Source organism: Sycon ciliatum, chromosome 5 (assembly GCF_964019385.1).
Source record: "Sycon ciliatum chromosome 5, ocSycCili1.1, whole genome shotgun sequence".
NCBI lineage: Eukaryota > Metazoa > Porifera > Calcarea > Leucosolenida > Sycettidae > Sycon > Sycon ciliatum.
In genome coordinates, this window is record NC_088647.1 from 12,381,636 (window position 1) to 12,395,773 (window position 14,138).

General features: G+C 46.9%; 2 protein-coding genes across 2 annotated transcripts in view; one reads left to right on the plus strand and one right to left on the minus strand.

Annotated features, from left to right (window-relative positions):
• Window positions 1–4,619: 4,619 nt before the first annotated feature.
• Window positions 4,620–5,873, minus strand: LOC135816795 (uncharacterized). The gene has a single exon (XM_065329895.1). The coding sequence runs from the start codon at window positions 5,871–5,873 to the stop codon at window positions 4,620–4,622; it is 1,254 nt and encodes a 417-aa protein (XP_065185967.1).
• A 4,571-nt stretch (window positions 5,874–10,444) lies between these two features.
• Window positions 10,445–14,138, plus strand: part of LOC135817629 (tRNA (guanine(10)-N2)-methyltransferase homolog) — a 13,732-nt gene continuing 10,038 nt past the window's right edge. The window contains exons 1-2 of the mRNA XM_065330852.1: window positions 10,445–10,734; window positions 10,993–11,058. Coding sequence (XP_065186924.1) covers window positions 10,681–10,734; window positions 10,993–11,058 — 120 coding nt within the window. The 5' untranslated portion in view covers window positions 10,445–10,680. The remainder of the gene's footprint in view (window positions 10,735–10,992; window positions 11,059–14,138) is intronic.

Sequence of the window (14,138 nt, forward strand, 5' to 3'; positions counted from 1 at the left end):
ATGTGGCATAATCAAAAGCATAATTTGACGATTGGCCGAGCATAGTCCGCCAATGGCTATCCTAAAGAGGTTTGACTGGATATCATTCATACTCCCCCAAAGTCGTGTAACATTCTATTATTATGGAGTGCCTTGTATATCTCTCAGTACCTCCAACCATATATCCTTGCCCCTTATATCCTCAGGATCAGTGTAGTTGTTGGAACGAGGTGTCGGACAATGTATTTGTTTACATTTTAATACATGTTTATTGTTCCTACTTTGCTGTGTTGTTTTAGACAATCGTGGACTTGTAACACTTTGAAGTCATTGAACAGCTTCCAAAAGTTTTATTGACATCAACAGGATTACAATTTCAGTACAATATGATGCAGGATGACCTTATCACGACAACCCATGACTACAATTATAAACACAGAATCAACAAAAACATCAGCGGCACGCACCTGGTTACAATTCTCAAGTAAATGTGATTTAGGGTGTGGACATCTGAATTTTCTGAAAGACAAGACAATTTTAAGACAGAGTCATGAAATTCTGGAACAGTAACATCCACAGAATGACATGCGTATAAAAGAAAGTATCACCGCCACTGCCCATATGATTCCCCTGCAGAAGAACATTAATATGCAAGACTATAAATGTAGTGCCATTTTCTGCAAGGAAAGGCTTGCACATCAATGCGTAAAATACGGTATTGAATTTGATAATGATGCACATGTAGAGGCATTCCATTGGTGACACAATTATTATAAAATTAATAATATCAAGAGTGCATAAACTGTTTATGGACTTTTGGTTCCAGTATCTACGCGATCTCTGAATTCTGGCGCGTGAAGGCCGTGAACTCCAGTTCCGTACGAAAGTTCATTTCAAACCAGAGGGAAAGTGCGGTGTTTGATTTTCCGCAGTGCGCGGACTGCAGCTGAATGATGTAATGAAGGCAGCGCGCCGCGCATCTGGCCCATAGAAAAGAGATCACAGTTGCACACTCTTGTTTATGGACTCTTGTCTAGTCTTGATATTAGGGAGGTTTCGCTCTACGTAATTACGTATGAAAATCCGTATGTCGTACGCGCCGGGGAGCGAGGGCAACTTTCATACGTAAATCTCTCTACGGATTTCCGTAGGAAAGCTCTTTCCTACGTTGGGTCCTCCGTAGGACTTTTTGAAATATTTTGGCGCATTTTCCGCATTTGTCCATGGCAACATTCAAGCCGCGCGAAACACAAGGTACACACACCGTAGAGTGGGTCTACACCACGTGCATAATATCATGGAAAACGCGGTTTCGGTTCATGGTGCATACGGTGGGCGCATGCAGCCAACGCGTCTCCAAAGCAACAACGCATGTTTAGCAGTCGTGGAGAAATCACGTAGAGCGAAACCCAACAGCTCTGATTTTTACGTATGAAAATTCCGTGCAGTTCATACGTTATTTTCATACGTAATTCCGTAGAGCGAAACCTCCCTAATATCAAGAATACATAACCACTGGGTTATGTACTCTTGATACTATCCTTAGCTAAAAAAACAAAAGAAATTATAGCAATAAAAACTGCTTTATGGCAGTTTTCTAAAAAAAGTTATTGTGTTCTAGTCCATGGACCCCGTCTAAAAAGTAAGAAATTAACGAAATGTGATGGCCGAAAATTAAAATTTCACACAAAACCTCACAATAATCACGACACTTGAAGATCTAATAGTACGGCTTTCAACACTTGTTTATTCCGACACTTGTACTTGTACAAGTACATGCATATGAAAGAGGACCACGAGGGGAAAAGGTCGTCTCGCATTCTGTGTGTGATTATTGTGAGGTTTTGTGTGAAATTTTAATTTTCGGCCATCACATTTCGTTAATTTCTTACTTTTTAGACGGGGTCCATGGACTAGAACACAATAACTTTTTTTAGAAAACTGCCATAAAGCAGTTTTTATTGCTATAATACCACTAGCAGCACCCCCGCCAGCGTTGCCTGGCCGAATGTGGCATGCGGGTGAAGCAAGTACATGAACAGCACACGTGCTCAGCACGTGGTGGTGCCCAGACCGCTGAAGTCCTGGTGAGGGCCAGGGAGGTTCTTCATCGTTGGAAAGAGAAGGAGGGACGTCTGTTACGCCTTCGGGAGGCTGGTCAGGGTTGTCCATCACCTGGGTGGCGGATGAAGCGGCTCAAAAAATTCATAAACTTTATACGAACAAAAGTGCGATGCGCTCTTCACTGCAGATCAGATGCAGAGTGCAGTCAGTGCAGATCTTTTGTATCCTTTTGGCGCAGATGTTTCTATTTGCAGAGAACGGTTCACGTGGTCCGCAGCGCTTGTGCGGCTGCTAGTGCTACCTATGGCCTAGGCTAGGTGGCTACATGATTCGCACGCTTCGCGTGCTCAGTGCTTCTGCGCGCGGCTGCTACTGCTACTCGTACTGATCGTGTCTGCTATAACTAATTACTTATAATTATAAGTATAAGCGCTACCACCGTACCTACACTGTTCGCACGCTTCGCGTGCTCAGCACGTGGTGGTGGCTACACGATTCGAACGCTTCGCGTGCTCAGTGCTTCTGTGGCTGCTTCCGCTAGCTACACGATTCGCACGCTTCGCGTGCTCCGTGCTTCTGCGGCCGCTAGCTACACTGTGCTACACTGTTCGCACGCTTCGCGTGCTCAGGGCAGCGCATGCTCCGCAGCGCTTCAGCGTGACACAAAAACACACGTCACAGGTGCCTCTTCTTTATAAGGAGCGTGACACACACACACACAGACACACGTCACAGGTGCCTCTCTTTTATAAGTAAAGATGCAGTAGTTCGTACGTACACACTTCATAACCATATTTGACCCATTTCCCCGCTGCCCCTGCAGTACCATACACATTTGTAGCCCGTTTTCCCTCTTTCTGCCCCATGCTGGGCCTGCACATAAAACCACCGTACAGTTGATCACATCCCTTTCTACAGTCCATTCATAAAAAGATGGGTCCTGGCTCTGGCGAGCTCCCGTATTTGGCGATTTTTCGTGATTTCATCGTACACAGTGCAGTGCTGCGAACTTTGAAATTTGAAAAGGGGTCCAAAAAGGGTGCCTGAACTGGGGTTCGAACCGCAGAATGCACTGTTGCAGGCGGGGTCAAACGGCCTGGATTTTGATGGTTTTTCCCAATTCAGTGCTTTTGGGCCAAAACCTGGCCGAAATCCTATTCTTGCTATGGCTTGCTTTTTAGACAAAAAAACTTCAGAAACATAATTGGAAGAGGATTCCATATGGGATTGCAGAAAAAAAATTCTAAAAAAACTCAACGTTTGACCCATTTATGGCCAAAAGCTAGAAGTTCATTTTTTTCTGAATGGACTGTAGTTACAGAATGGCTCAGACCACGGCAGTGGTCGCCAGCTATTCTGGATTATATGAAGAATGTGATGTCGAACATATCAACGTGTTTGGCCTAATTCTCTAACTTGACAGCTAGTTTGTAGTGTATTTTACATGTTTTATGTGAATTTTGTGTTTTATTTTGTGCGCATGCCCTTTGGCATCTTGGAAAGCGCACATTTTTTTGTTGTCGAAACTGTCCGTTCCACACTTGCTCTTCGGCCTTTGATAGCGAGCCTCTAACAAGTGCATTATCCCAATATCAACGTAGACGGGTGGGAGGGAAGGGACGTTGATATGTTCGACATCACATTCTTCATATAATCCAGAATAGCTGGCGACCACTGCGTGGTCTGAGCCATTCTGTAATTATATTTCAGAATGCTCTGTCTCCATATCAACGTGATTTTGTAGCTTGTCAGTGGTCGACAGCTTGGTAGACAGGACAGCCTTCCCGAAGGTGTTGTTCTTCTGAGGCTTGTAGTAGAACTTTTGGAAGATACTCTCACTGCACTGCTCCAATCTGCTGCAGAGAGGATATCGGTCGTTGTGACCCCAGCGTCTGCTGCAGCTGAAGTTGCAGCACTTCGCACCGAGTGCGCTTTGAAGATATCCGTATCGATTCCGGCCTTCGCCAGAACTGTTTTAATCCATCTGGCTACGGTCGATGATGACACCGCTTTGTAGGGTTGTATTGTAGCAATCAGGAGTTGAGCTTGCTTTTCATCATCAGCTCGATTCGCCAAGGTCCTACTTTCGTAATCCTTCAATGTTTGCACAGGACACAATAGTGCATTGTCCTTAAATGCTGGGAAGAAGAACTCTGTAATCTTCTTGTTCTGCCTGGACTGCTTTGCCAGTTTTGTCGGGTGAAATGTTACGCCCTCCGGGCTAAACTGCCTGAACCTTATATCAAGGTTCACAAGATCCACCGATCTCGATGGCCTAGTGAGGGCCAACAGCATCGTGATTTTGAACGTTATATCCTGGAGGGACATTTGCTCGTTCTGACCTAGTGAGACCAGGTATGTTGTGACCTTTGATACGTCCCACGTTGAGGAGTACCTAGGTTGGGGTGGTCTTTCATGGAAGACGCCCTTCAGTAGTCTGCTTACCATTGGGTGTGATCCCACTTCGTATCCATCAACTTTGTCGTGGATAGATGATATTGCAGATCGATAATTACACAAGGACCTATACTTGTACTTATTCTGATAAAGAGAAGCCAAGAAGTTAACCACGCCGGCTATATCTCCCGAAATGGGATCAATGTCCCTTTCGACACACCAGCATGCCCATTTCTTAAAGAGGGAATCATAAGTTTTTGCAGACTTCTGTCTCCAAGATGCGAGGAGAAGTTTTGAAGCCTCTCCCGAAAGGTTCTCTGCTGAGTATCTTGACCTGAGATATTCCACACGGCTAGGGGTGGGTTTATCTCCGGTTCGTTGACTGGGTGAGTTGGTTGGATCGGGCTTCTGGAGCTCGTTATGAGGCAAGGCTCTTGGATCAGCATGTCCAATAGCATTGGGTACCACACTTGGCCCGGCCATACCGGTGCCACAAGCACAATCTCTGCATTCTGTTGTTGGACTTGTTGCAGGACTTTGCCTATCAAGTTCCAAGGTGGGTTGGCATAGCCGTTCGAAACTTTCCAGTTCATTGTGAAGGCATCTGTGGCTATTGCTACTGGGTCGGGTCTCCAACTCACATACTGTGGGAGTTGATGGGACAGTCGAGAGGCAAAGAGGTCCACATCCAGTGGGCCGAATCTCGAGTTTATCCTTTGAAAGATTTTCGGGCATAGCATCCAGTCCGATCTGTCTTTCATCACTCGGGATTCCTCGTCGGCAATCACATTCAACGAACCCGCGAGATGAGAGGCTTTGAGAGTGATATTCCTCTGAAAGCACCACACCCAGAGCTCTTTCGTCAACCGGTTGAGTTCCGGTGATACGGTTCCTCCCAGTTTGTTGATGTAAGTCAGGGCAGTCGTGTTGTCCATCTTTAGATGGATCACAACATCTGTAGCATCCTTGGCATAGCTCTTGATCGCAAGGGATGCCGCCAGTAATTCCAGGCAGTTGATGTGCATGTGTCGTTCCTGTGGGGACCATGGTCCGCCTGTTCGAACATTGTTGAAAGATGCTCCCCAGCCTATTGTGGATGCATCTGTCTCTATCACCATGTCCGGCTTCGCCAACAGGAGTTGTTTCCCGTTCTTGTGAGACAGCTGATCCGTCCACCATGTCAGTTCCTCTCTGGCATCTGGTGACAGATGGCAAGGATGGGAGTACTCTTGATTCCCCTCCTCGAGAGACACTTGTAGACACCTCTGCAGGTGTCTGTAAAACAATGGTGCCGCAGCGATTGCTTGGGCCGCATGGTTCAGTTTGCCCAGAAATCTGGAAACTGCCAACGCCGACAAGGCATCTGCTTGCAGTAGACTTTTCGCCTCGGACTTGATCTTCTTGATCTTGTCTGAGGGTAACTTCAGCTCCATCGTTGCGGAGTTCACTGTCAACCCGAGGAATTCTGTCTCCTGGGTTGGAATCACTTGGGATTTGGTTTGGTTTACTGTGAAACCCAAGTTTTCGAGTAGAAAGATCAGGCACATTGTGTGTTGACGAGCTTTCTCTTCGCTTTCTGCCAGAATCAGAATATCGTCTATGTAGATGATTACTCTCAGTCCGAGTGTCCTGAGAAAAACCATTATTGGCTTCGTGGTCTTGGTAAAGACCCATGGAGCCGACGACAGACCGAAAGGTAGGCAGTTGAACCGGTACGTCTTTCCCATCCACTGAAATTTCAGGTAGGATGTGTGTTCCGGCGTTATCGGGATCGCAAAGTAAGCGTCCTTTAGATCGACTTTCGTCATCCAGTCGCCCTGCTTTAGCAGGTCTTTGAGAGTGTGAATTCCTTCCATCTTGAAGGAAACTTTCCTCACAAAGGTGTTGAGACTCTTCAGATTTATTATTGGTCTCACACCCCCGTCCTTCTTCGGGACTGCAAACAACTGAGAAATGAATTCTTTCTCTTGTTTCTTCATCTGTACTTCCGTAACAGCATGTTTCTCTACCATCTTTTGCACTTCTAGTGAAAGACAGTTCATCTCTTCCCCGGAAAAGACTATTTCGTGGGGCGGTTTCACTTGATGGGGTTGAGCAATCCAATCTATTGCATACCCTTGCACACAATCCTGTACCCAACGGTCGGATGTGAGAACTTTCCAATTTTGAATGAAAAGTTGTATCTTCCCTGCAGGGGGAGGACTCTGTAAGTGTAAGGCTATGCTTTGAGCCATGTCCACAAAACCCAAGTCCTTCAGGCACACCATAAGCGGAGATTGAGACATATTTGGAAGAAATTTTATTTCTTTCAAATGATTCATGAGGAGGCACTTCTGGTCCCGCTGATGCTCGTGTGCTGGACTTGGACTTGTTGGAGCTGGATGTCACTTGGCAGAGTCCGAGGACTTCTTGCTGCTGCCGTGGCTGAAGCTCGAATTGCCTGCGTAAGGCTGGTACCGTCCTCGTCCCCTGAATCCTCCACGGGAATTGCGGGAGTCCCGGTGAAAAACCGGCTGGTGGCTCTTGAAACCGCTCGGTTTCTTGGCAGGAGCTGACTGGGTATGGGTCTTGCTGGCTGCAACGCTGTTCAGCACCCGCATCTCGTCATCACGCTCCTTCGCCTTCTTATAAAAGCCGTCGCCAAACAAATGTTGACGGGCTTCGGTAAAAATGGAGTCGTCCTCAGCCATATCCGCAATGCGGGGGTTCAGACTAGAGAGGGCAATTTGACGGCGTTCCCGATTACATTGGGCCGAAAAATTCCCGAGGAGTTTGACTGCTGACTGTACAGCCTCCAATATCTCGCAAGCAGAGATATCCCCACTCTCTGCTCCCTCCAACACTCGAGTTAGGGGACCAACGGCGTCCAGGCCCAAGCTTTGCAGGCGCGCCAATTGTTTGTCTCGAGACTTTGTCTCATTGGACATCCTGGACTTCATGACTTTGTCAAGTCCAGGACAAGCCGAGTGTGGACAGTTTGGGGCACCAAACTTGTCACGAATTTGTCGCCTGCTCGGATTCGGCAAGGCGGAACAAAAACTCGACTTCAACAAACCCATAGTTGAATCAGACACAGGAAAAAGTTTGACCCCTTTGGAGTCCAACTCTTCCGTCTCTTTCTCCATTTCCTCCATCACACTGCTATCATCCGGCCATGACTTGGAGCTTTGCTCCTTGTATGGTGTGGACGTGCCGAGGAATGAGACAGTCGAAGGATTTTGTCTTTGACTATCCTCGATTCTCGTTACACGATCAGCAATGCTTTGCATGCTGGCTTGGATATTTTCCAGGATTCCAACCATCTCGCTGGACGGTGTAGACGACGTCTCCATACCAGTATCCATAACTAGAAGAAGTACAAAGACTAAGAAATGTTTCAAAACTGAAAAGGTACAAGACGTACAAAACGCAGCCGTCACTCAAGGCGAGCTAGAAAAAAGGCCGAAGAGCAAGTGTGGAACGGACAGTTTCGACAACAAAAAAATGTGCGCTTTCCAAGATGCCAAAGGGCATGCGCACAAAATAAAACACAAAATTCACATAAAACATGTAAAATACACTACAAACTAGCTGTCAAGTTAGAGAATTAGGCCAAACACGTTGATATGGAGACAGAGCATTCTGAAATATAATGTACATAGTCGGGCTATACACATAAAATGCGCGCCAACTAAATGGGCGCGCTCATGCATTGCACCGTACATTTATTGTAGTATTTCACATAATATAACCAGACTTGTCAAACGAACAAGCCGTAATGCTAGTCAGTCGAATCCTTGCCCTAATGCTGGTCTCCCAATAATCTGTCCTCGTCTCGTGAAATATCCGACTCCCAACTAACTGGTATCTCTGGAAGTGTGTGAACCATAACCTTTGATAACAATATGGTCGTGAAAGTCAGCTTTCGCATCAAAGTTGAAACCGTGCTCAGCCATAGGGATGGTGGTCAGGGTACTGGACCCACCCTTCTCGTGTGCCAAGGACAATGCTCCCTGTTGTGGTTGCGGCAGGTGGTCTTGGATGGCGGTAGCTGTTGCTTCCAGTACTGCGCGGTGGCGAATCCGCACTGCCGACGTGGTTGCCTGGTCCAGCCAAATGCTCTCCAGCAACTCCGATCCGCCTGGAGTGATCTGAGCTGAAAGGTGGGCGGTGCTCTCCAAAGACGCAGCGTGCTTGCGTGGAGAGTCCTCAACAGGGTTGTCGAAAGACAAGCCTCCATGTCGAGCAGGCAGAGCCACCATCTCCATCTCCAAATCGCCCACTTCATGCTTGGTCAGAGCTGGCAGTAGACGGCTGCGAATAGCATCCTGTAGAGGCTGCAGGTTGTCACCAACAGTGGGCATAGTGTGTTGGAGGAATGTCCACCGGTGATGCAAACCGAAGACGAAGGCAGCAAATGCAGCGTCAGCGTCAGGATCATGTGTAGCTGCTACATTGGCAAGTCGCTCAATCTGGTTGTAAGTTCCATGCTTGAACTTATTGCCTCCAGATAGGCAGAGACAAACTCCTCTGAGCCGATAGCAGCGCCCAAATGCCTTTGTCCCGACTTGTGGACCAAGTTTTCGCCCCCACCAGCTATCTTGATGCCAGACCCTGCGAAGACTCGCTCTGCCTCCGCCCGACACTCGGCTTCGGGAAGTGGCCGTAGGCAGGTCCTCCGGACACAAGCTTATCCCAGAAGCGGCGGAATGCCAATAGAGCACCACCTGCAACAGCATCATCGGTAAACCAGACCTGCATGGCCTTTGCTAGAGCGTCATCGGATACCTCATCGCACGGCACTGATTAAAGGAACCACACTTAACGCATACATCGCCATGGACAATGGACAGCCTTGCTTGAGTTGTACCTTCCTCTGACGAGAGCTCCATTCCATTGTGACCTGTGACGAATAGTCTAGCTGGTGACCGGTAGATGGTTGAAGGCGGTGTCGGCATCCGCAAGCCTGTCTTTCTGGTACAGTGCCCTTGGCTACTGGGGATCACACACACACCGGTGAGTCCTTCTTGCTATACTACTGCACTGTGTGTAGCAACTTGAGAAGGACCCGGCACTGGTGTGTGTGTAATCATGGTGATCGCCGGTAGGGCACTGTTCCGGAAAGACGGGGCAGAGGGCCCATGGGGTACCCGGGTGCTGGGTTCGTCGGAATCCTGCTAGTGGACCCTGCTTTTCAAACTAAGTTTGGCAACAATGAGTCCTAGCCCTTGGCGGATTATGCTGACATAATATTCGGATTTTGTCTAAAATTATGCCCTGGCATAAAAGGACTTCTGAGACCAGACGGTCGGCATAACCTTACGATGGTGGCTGAAGATTAATGCTACAGGCCGCATACTTACAAGTTTAGGCAGACGGTTTACAGGAAAAAATCTGGCACCGGAATGTTACATGCTGTCATGGTGCCGGAGGCGTTGTAACGTTGCAAAGTGGAACAAGAGTGCACGGGTACAGTCTACAGAGGTCATGTCAGTTCAGGTACAGAAACCTTCGCAGAAATAATTCGGAAATATCCGCGCAGAAAAAGTTACGAGGTAAAATGCCACAAAGTGCGGGGAATACTGGTATTGCGGATTGTGTCAAAAATTGGGGGAATATTGTGGTACAATTGCGGAAATTGGGACCCATTTTGGCACCAACATTGGCATAATTCCAGCATAATGTAGCATAATCACTGGCATTATTTGGGCATCATGAATGGATAGCATAATTCAGCCCGAGCATAATCGGATTAATCCGCCAAGGGCTAACAACAAGAGTAGATCTACAGTCACGAAAACCTTTTTCACTGATATGATGTACTCTTGCAAACAATGACAACCTTAGAAATCGCCAAGGTAACCAAAATGGCAGTCGACAACTCCACGATCCCGGGCCATGGCCCACACGAGCTTTCGTACTTATTTGTACCGAATCTCAAGGAAAAAATATTTCAAATTAGCATGCACGGAAATATAATTGTGGGGATTCGGGATTGCACCTTCTCTCAGGAATTCTGTCGCCATCACATTGAGAAAGATGCCACATACCGGTAATGACATTGCACAGAGCTACATAGCTGTGCCAATATTTTAACGAAGTCTTGTAGATTCTCTCGCTGATCCTAGTTCCTTTCAGGCTCTACTTCATTCATAGCTTTGCACATGTACTCATGCTAGCTAGTCGTTGATCAGAAGTGCACCTTACACCAGAAGTGTATATTTTAGACAGCATTCTATTGGGATACGATAGGCATTCACGATGAACCATTATCTTGTCTACTATTCTGGAGTGGAGCAGAATTTCCGTCTGCCTGTGAGTATCATAGAATTCTGATTGGGTCGTGGGCAGGCGTTGTGGCTTGATTGGCAACAGGCAGGAGAAATGACCCAACTACTGACTACGTCTATTGCAGATGGGCATGTGATTTCCTACATGCAGTCCTCAGAGTCACTAGTACTGCACTGCATGCTCTATGCTCTGGCAAGAAATGTCCATGTCAACATTTGCTGTAGGTGGTGATTTACTGAGCGTCTTTCCAGAAACGTGTTTTATCTGCCTTGCTATGTGCAGGAGTTTGAGTCCTTGTGTGACTTGATGAAGGTCAGGTTTTCAGTTGTGAGTGGAAACCCAGATAAGGTATGAACTACACTTGTCCTATAGGCTATACCCACGTTAATACCCTACTTCAAGTACATGTATACCCACGTTAGTACGGAGGATTAGCATGACGAATTTCGTGTTTGAGTTCGCATCCGTTTTTGGATTCGCAAACTCAATCGCGTATTTTGCATTTTCTGTACCGAAAAGTCGTCGGATTGCGAATCTGGTTTCCGCATTCAAGGAGTCGTAAGTTGACTACTTTGCGCTGAAAAATTTGATCGCGGGAAATTTGAAAGCATGTGGTACATGGTGTCGTTTGCCACGTGTTCCAATAGGAGCAACATGCGCCACTTGAAGTTTTCCTTTTCTCCTTCGTTTGTTCTTCGTGACACTTGGAAGTTAGATCCTTACGTCTTTCACCATGGAAGCCTCTGGTCAATCTGAAATGCATACAAGCGGAAGCCCTGAGCGCCTTCTTCCGGCTACCTCTCCCATCTCCAGCTCCTCATCCACCAAAACCCGACCTTACGATCTGCAAATGGATCTCATGCTCCTCCGGCAAATGAGAATGCAGGACAATGCCTTTCAGAGAGGTGATCCGGGCTATGACGCAGTAGCCTCGGGTTTGTCTTCTATGTGTCCCGAACAGTTTCATGGCCTCACCAAGAAATCTGTGAGGGATCGCGTGTTGTAGCTGCTCGACAACTTCCGGAAGGTAGACTGGAAAGAGCGTACTGGGTGAGTGGCAATCTAAAAACTAGGGAGCAAAGGATCGTATTGAGTACTCGAGTACTTGTTCGCTAGCTAGGGCGGTCGTTGCTGATTGCGTTCGATAAGAGATCGCTAGTGGTACATTATTTATTATGTATACCTGGTATACGCATGCTTATTACGTGCCTGGAAAAAGCGGAAGTGCCGAGTCAAGCAGTACAGTACCTTTAGTGACTCCCATGAAACACAACAGTAGCTTTTTGTCCTGCACTTGTTTGAAGTTATTTGCAGTTTCAAACGTCTCCTGTACATGAATGTACTCTTGTTCTTACTTATAGGTACAGTTAAAGAGTACTCGATAGCTCGATCGTTACCACAAATACTCGTTCGTTAGCTAAAGAGTAATCGTTTGTTCCCTGCTAAAAACTGTTCACGATGAGGTTTGGCGAGATCGGGTATATGTATACATACATGTGTACGGTTTTCTAGTGGGAAACAGAACATACAGAACTTAGCAATTCAGTTAACAAAATGCATGTTAAACTCGGATGGAGAGCCAAGGATTAAAAAAAATTAAAAAAGAGGACCATAAGTTAACAAGTTGTCCGTTTTGTCCAACACTAACGATTATAAGCAGGAGATACTCTTGAGTCAAAATGTGCAACAATTAGCACAAAACTGACTGAATGCGCAAACCAACAGCCTTCCAACTTGGAAGGTTCGAAGTTATGAAGTAACGTAAGAAAAGGGGAAAGTGAGCGCACTCTAGACGAAAACAAGCTAAACATCACAGCGAACTAAGAATGTTAGCTATGACAAGATGATGACGCAGGGCGAAGGACCACGACACAGAAATGTAAATATTAAATAAGGAAATGAAAGTTGCGTGCTGAGAACGATCTCTTGCCTACTTCAAGTACATGTATTCGGCCAGTGTTGGTGGCTTGATTCCGAAACACTCTGATGTCTTATTCCCACCGCTGAGGATGATCCTGCAATTTGTCAGCAACACAGCCACCCTGTAGAACATGGCTATTGGTTGCAACAAAAGCTTGTTCTGTTCCTTGCAATTGAGGTATGCCCAGTATGTAGCGACATCGCCAAATGACCATTCCACGGCCATTCTGATTTGACTCATGCTGGTGTTGAAAGCTTGCTGTTGGGCTGTAAGGTGCGCGCCTTGATACCCCTTCATTATGAGGGGAGACAGAGGATACACAGGATCACCATACAATGCATGGACTTCATTTCCTGGCAGAACAAGATGCTGCTGCAGTTGCTCCAGCAGACCGCTCTCCTGCAACACTCCAGCATCATGGCGACATCCCTGGACGGGTCCTAACAAGTGGCACACCAGGCCATCGAGGGTGGTAATTGCCTGGTACTGTAAACCATGATGGCGCTTGTGTCCAGTATAGAAATAGCGTTGATCACGAATGGGCCTGCACATCTGACGCAAAGTACCATCTATGAAGGCCCAAACATTCAAACCTACGCTTGATATTCGCCGGATGGCCTCATTGTACGCTTGCACACGCTTAGGTGTGAAGTATGGTCTCTCAAATGGGTTTGAAAGTACATGCCCCCAATTTCGCCAGATCCATATCAACATGCAGTTGAAAATCATGCTGAGAGCTGCTTTGGATCGTCCAAACTCATTAACGAGATCTCCGAATCGGTTAGCGTAAACAAGACGGCGGAGGACAACCAGGAGTCCTTCCATACCGCTCCAGCTGACTCTGCAAGGGGACGTCATCCTATGGGGTAGTCGAAGCCCGGCACACAGCTCCCTCAGCTCAGCTCCTGTGAAGCGGAAACGCCTCTAGCAGCAGTCATCGTCCAAATTCTCAAGGCTTATCCTTGTTTCCGGAATAAACTGAGGGGCCGGACACTTTTCTCATCCAATGTCATTCTCAGAAGTAAGAGCGTCTCTTCATCGATGTCGCCGTCATCGTTGCTGATGAGGAGGCTCCGAAGCAAGTCTAGATCGACATCCATCGTATAGTAGCAGCCAGCGGCAATCATGCACACAAGGAAAAAGATAAGCAACTCACGAAATCAAGTGAAAAGTGAAGTAACTTTTAGTTCCGAAAGTAGTTTGCATTAAAAAAAAAAAGAAAAAAAAGGCAAATCAATGCCACTTCATTTCTTGGAAAAAAAATATTGTCACACCTAGCGAAACCTCCATGCATATGCTAATCCTCTATGACCAGGCAGGCACAGTGGGTTGGTCAAAGACCATGATTGAGATACGAGAGGTACCTGGTTCAAGTCCTGCCTGGGAGCGGTTTTTCCAGCTGTGCTGCTACCAAGAGTACATAACCCCCAGAGTGTGCAACTCCCACATACCCTGCTGTCCCGACAGAATTTCAAGTTGACGTCGTTATTTATGACGCAATGCTCCT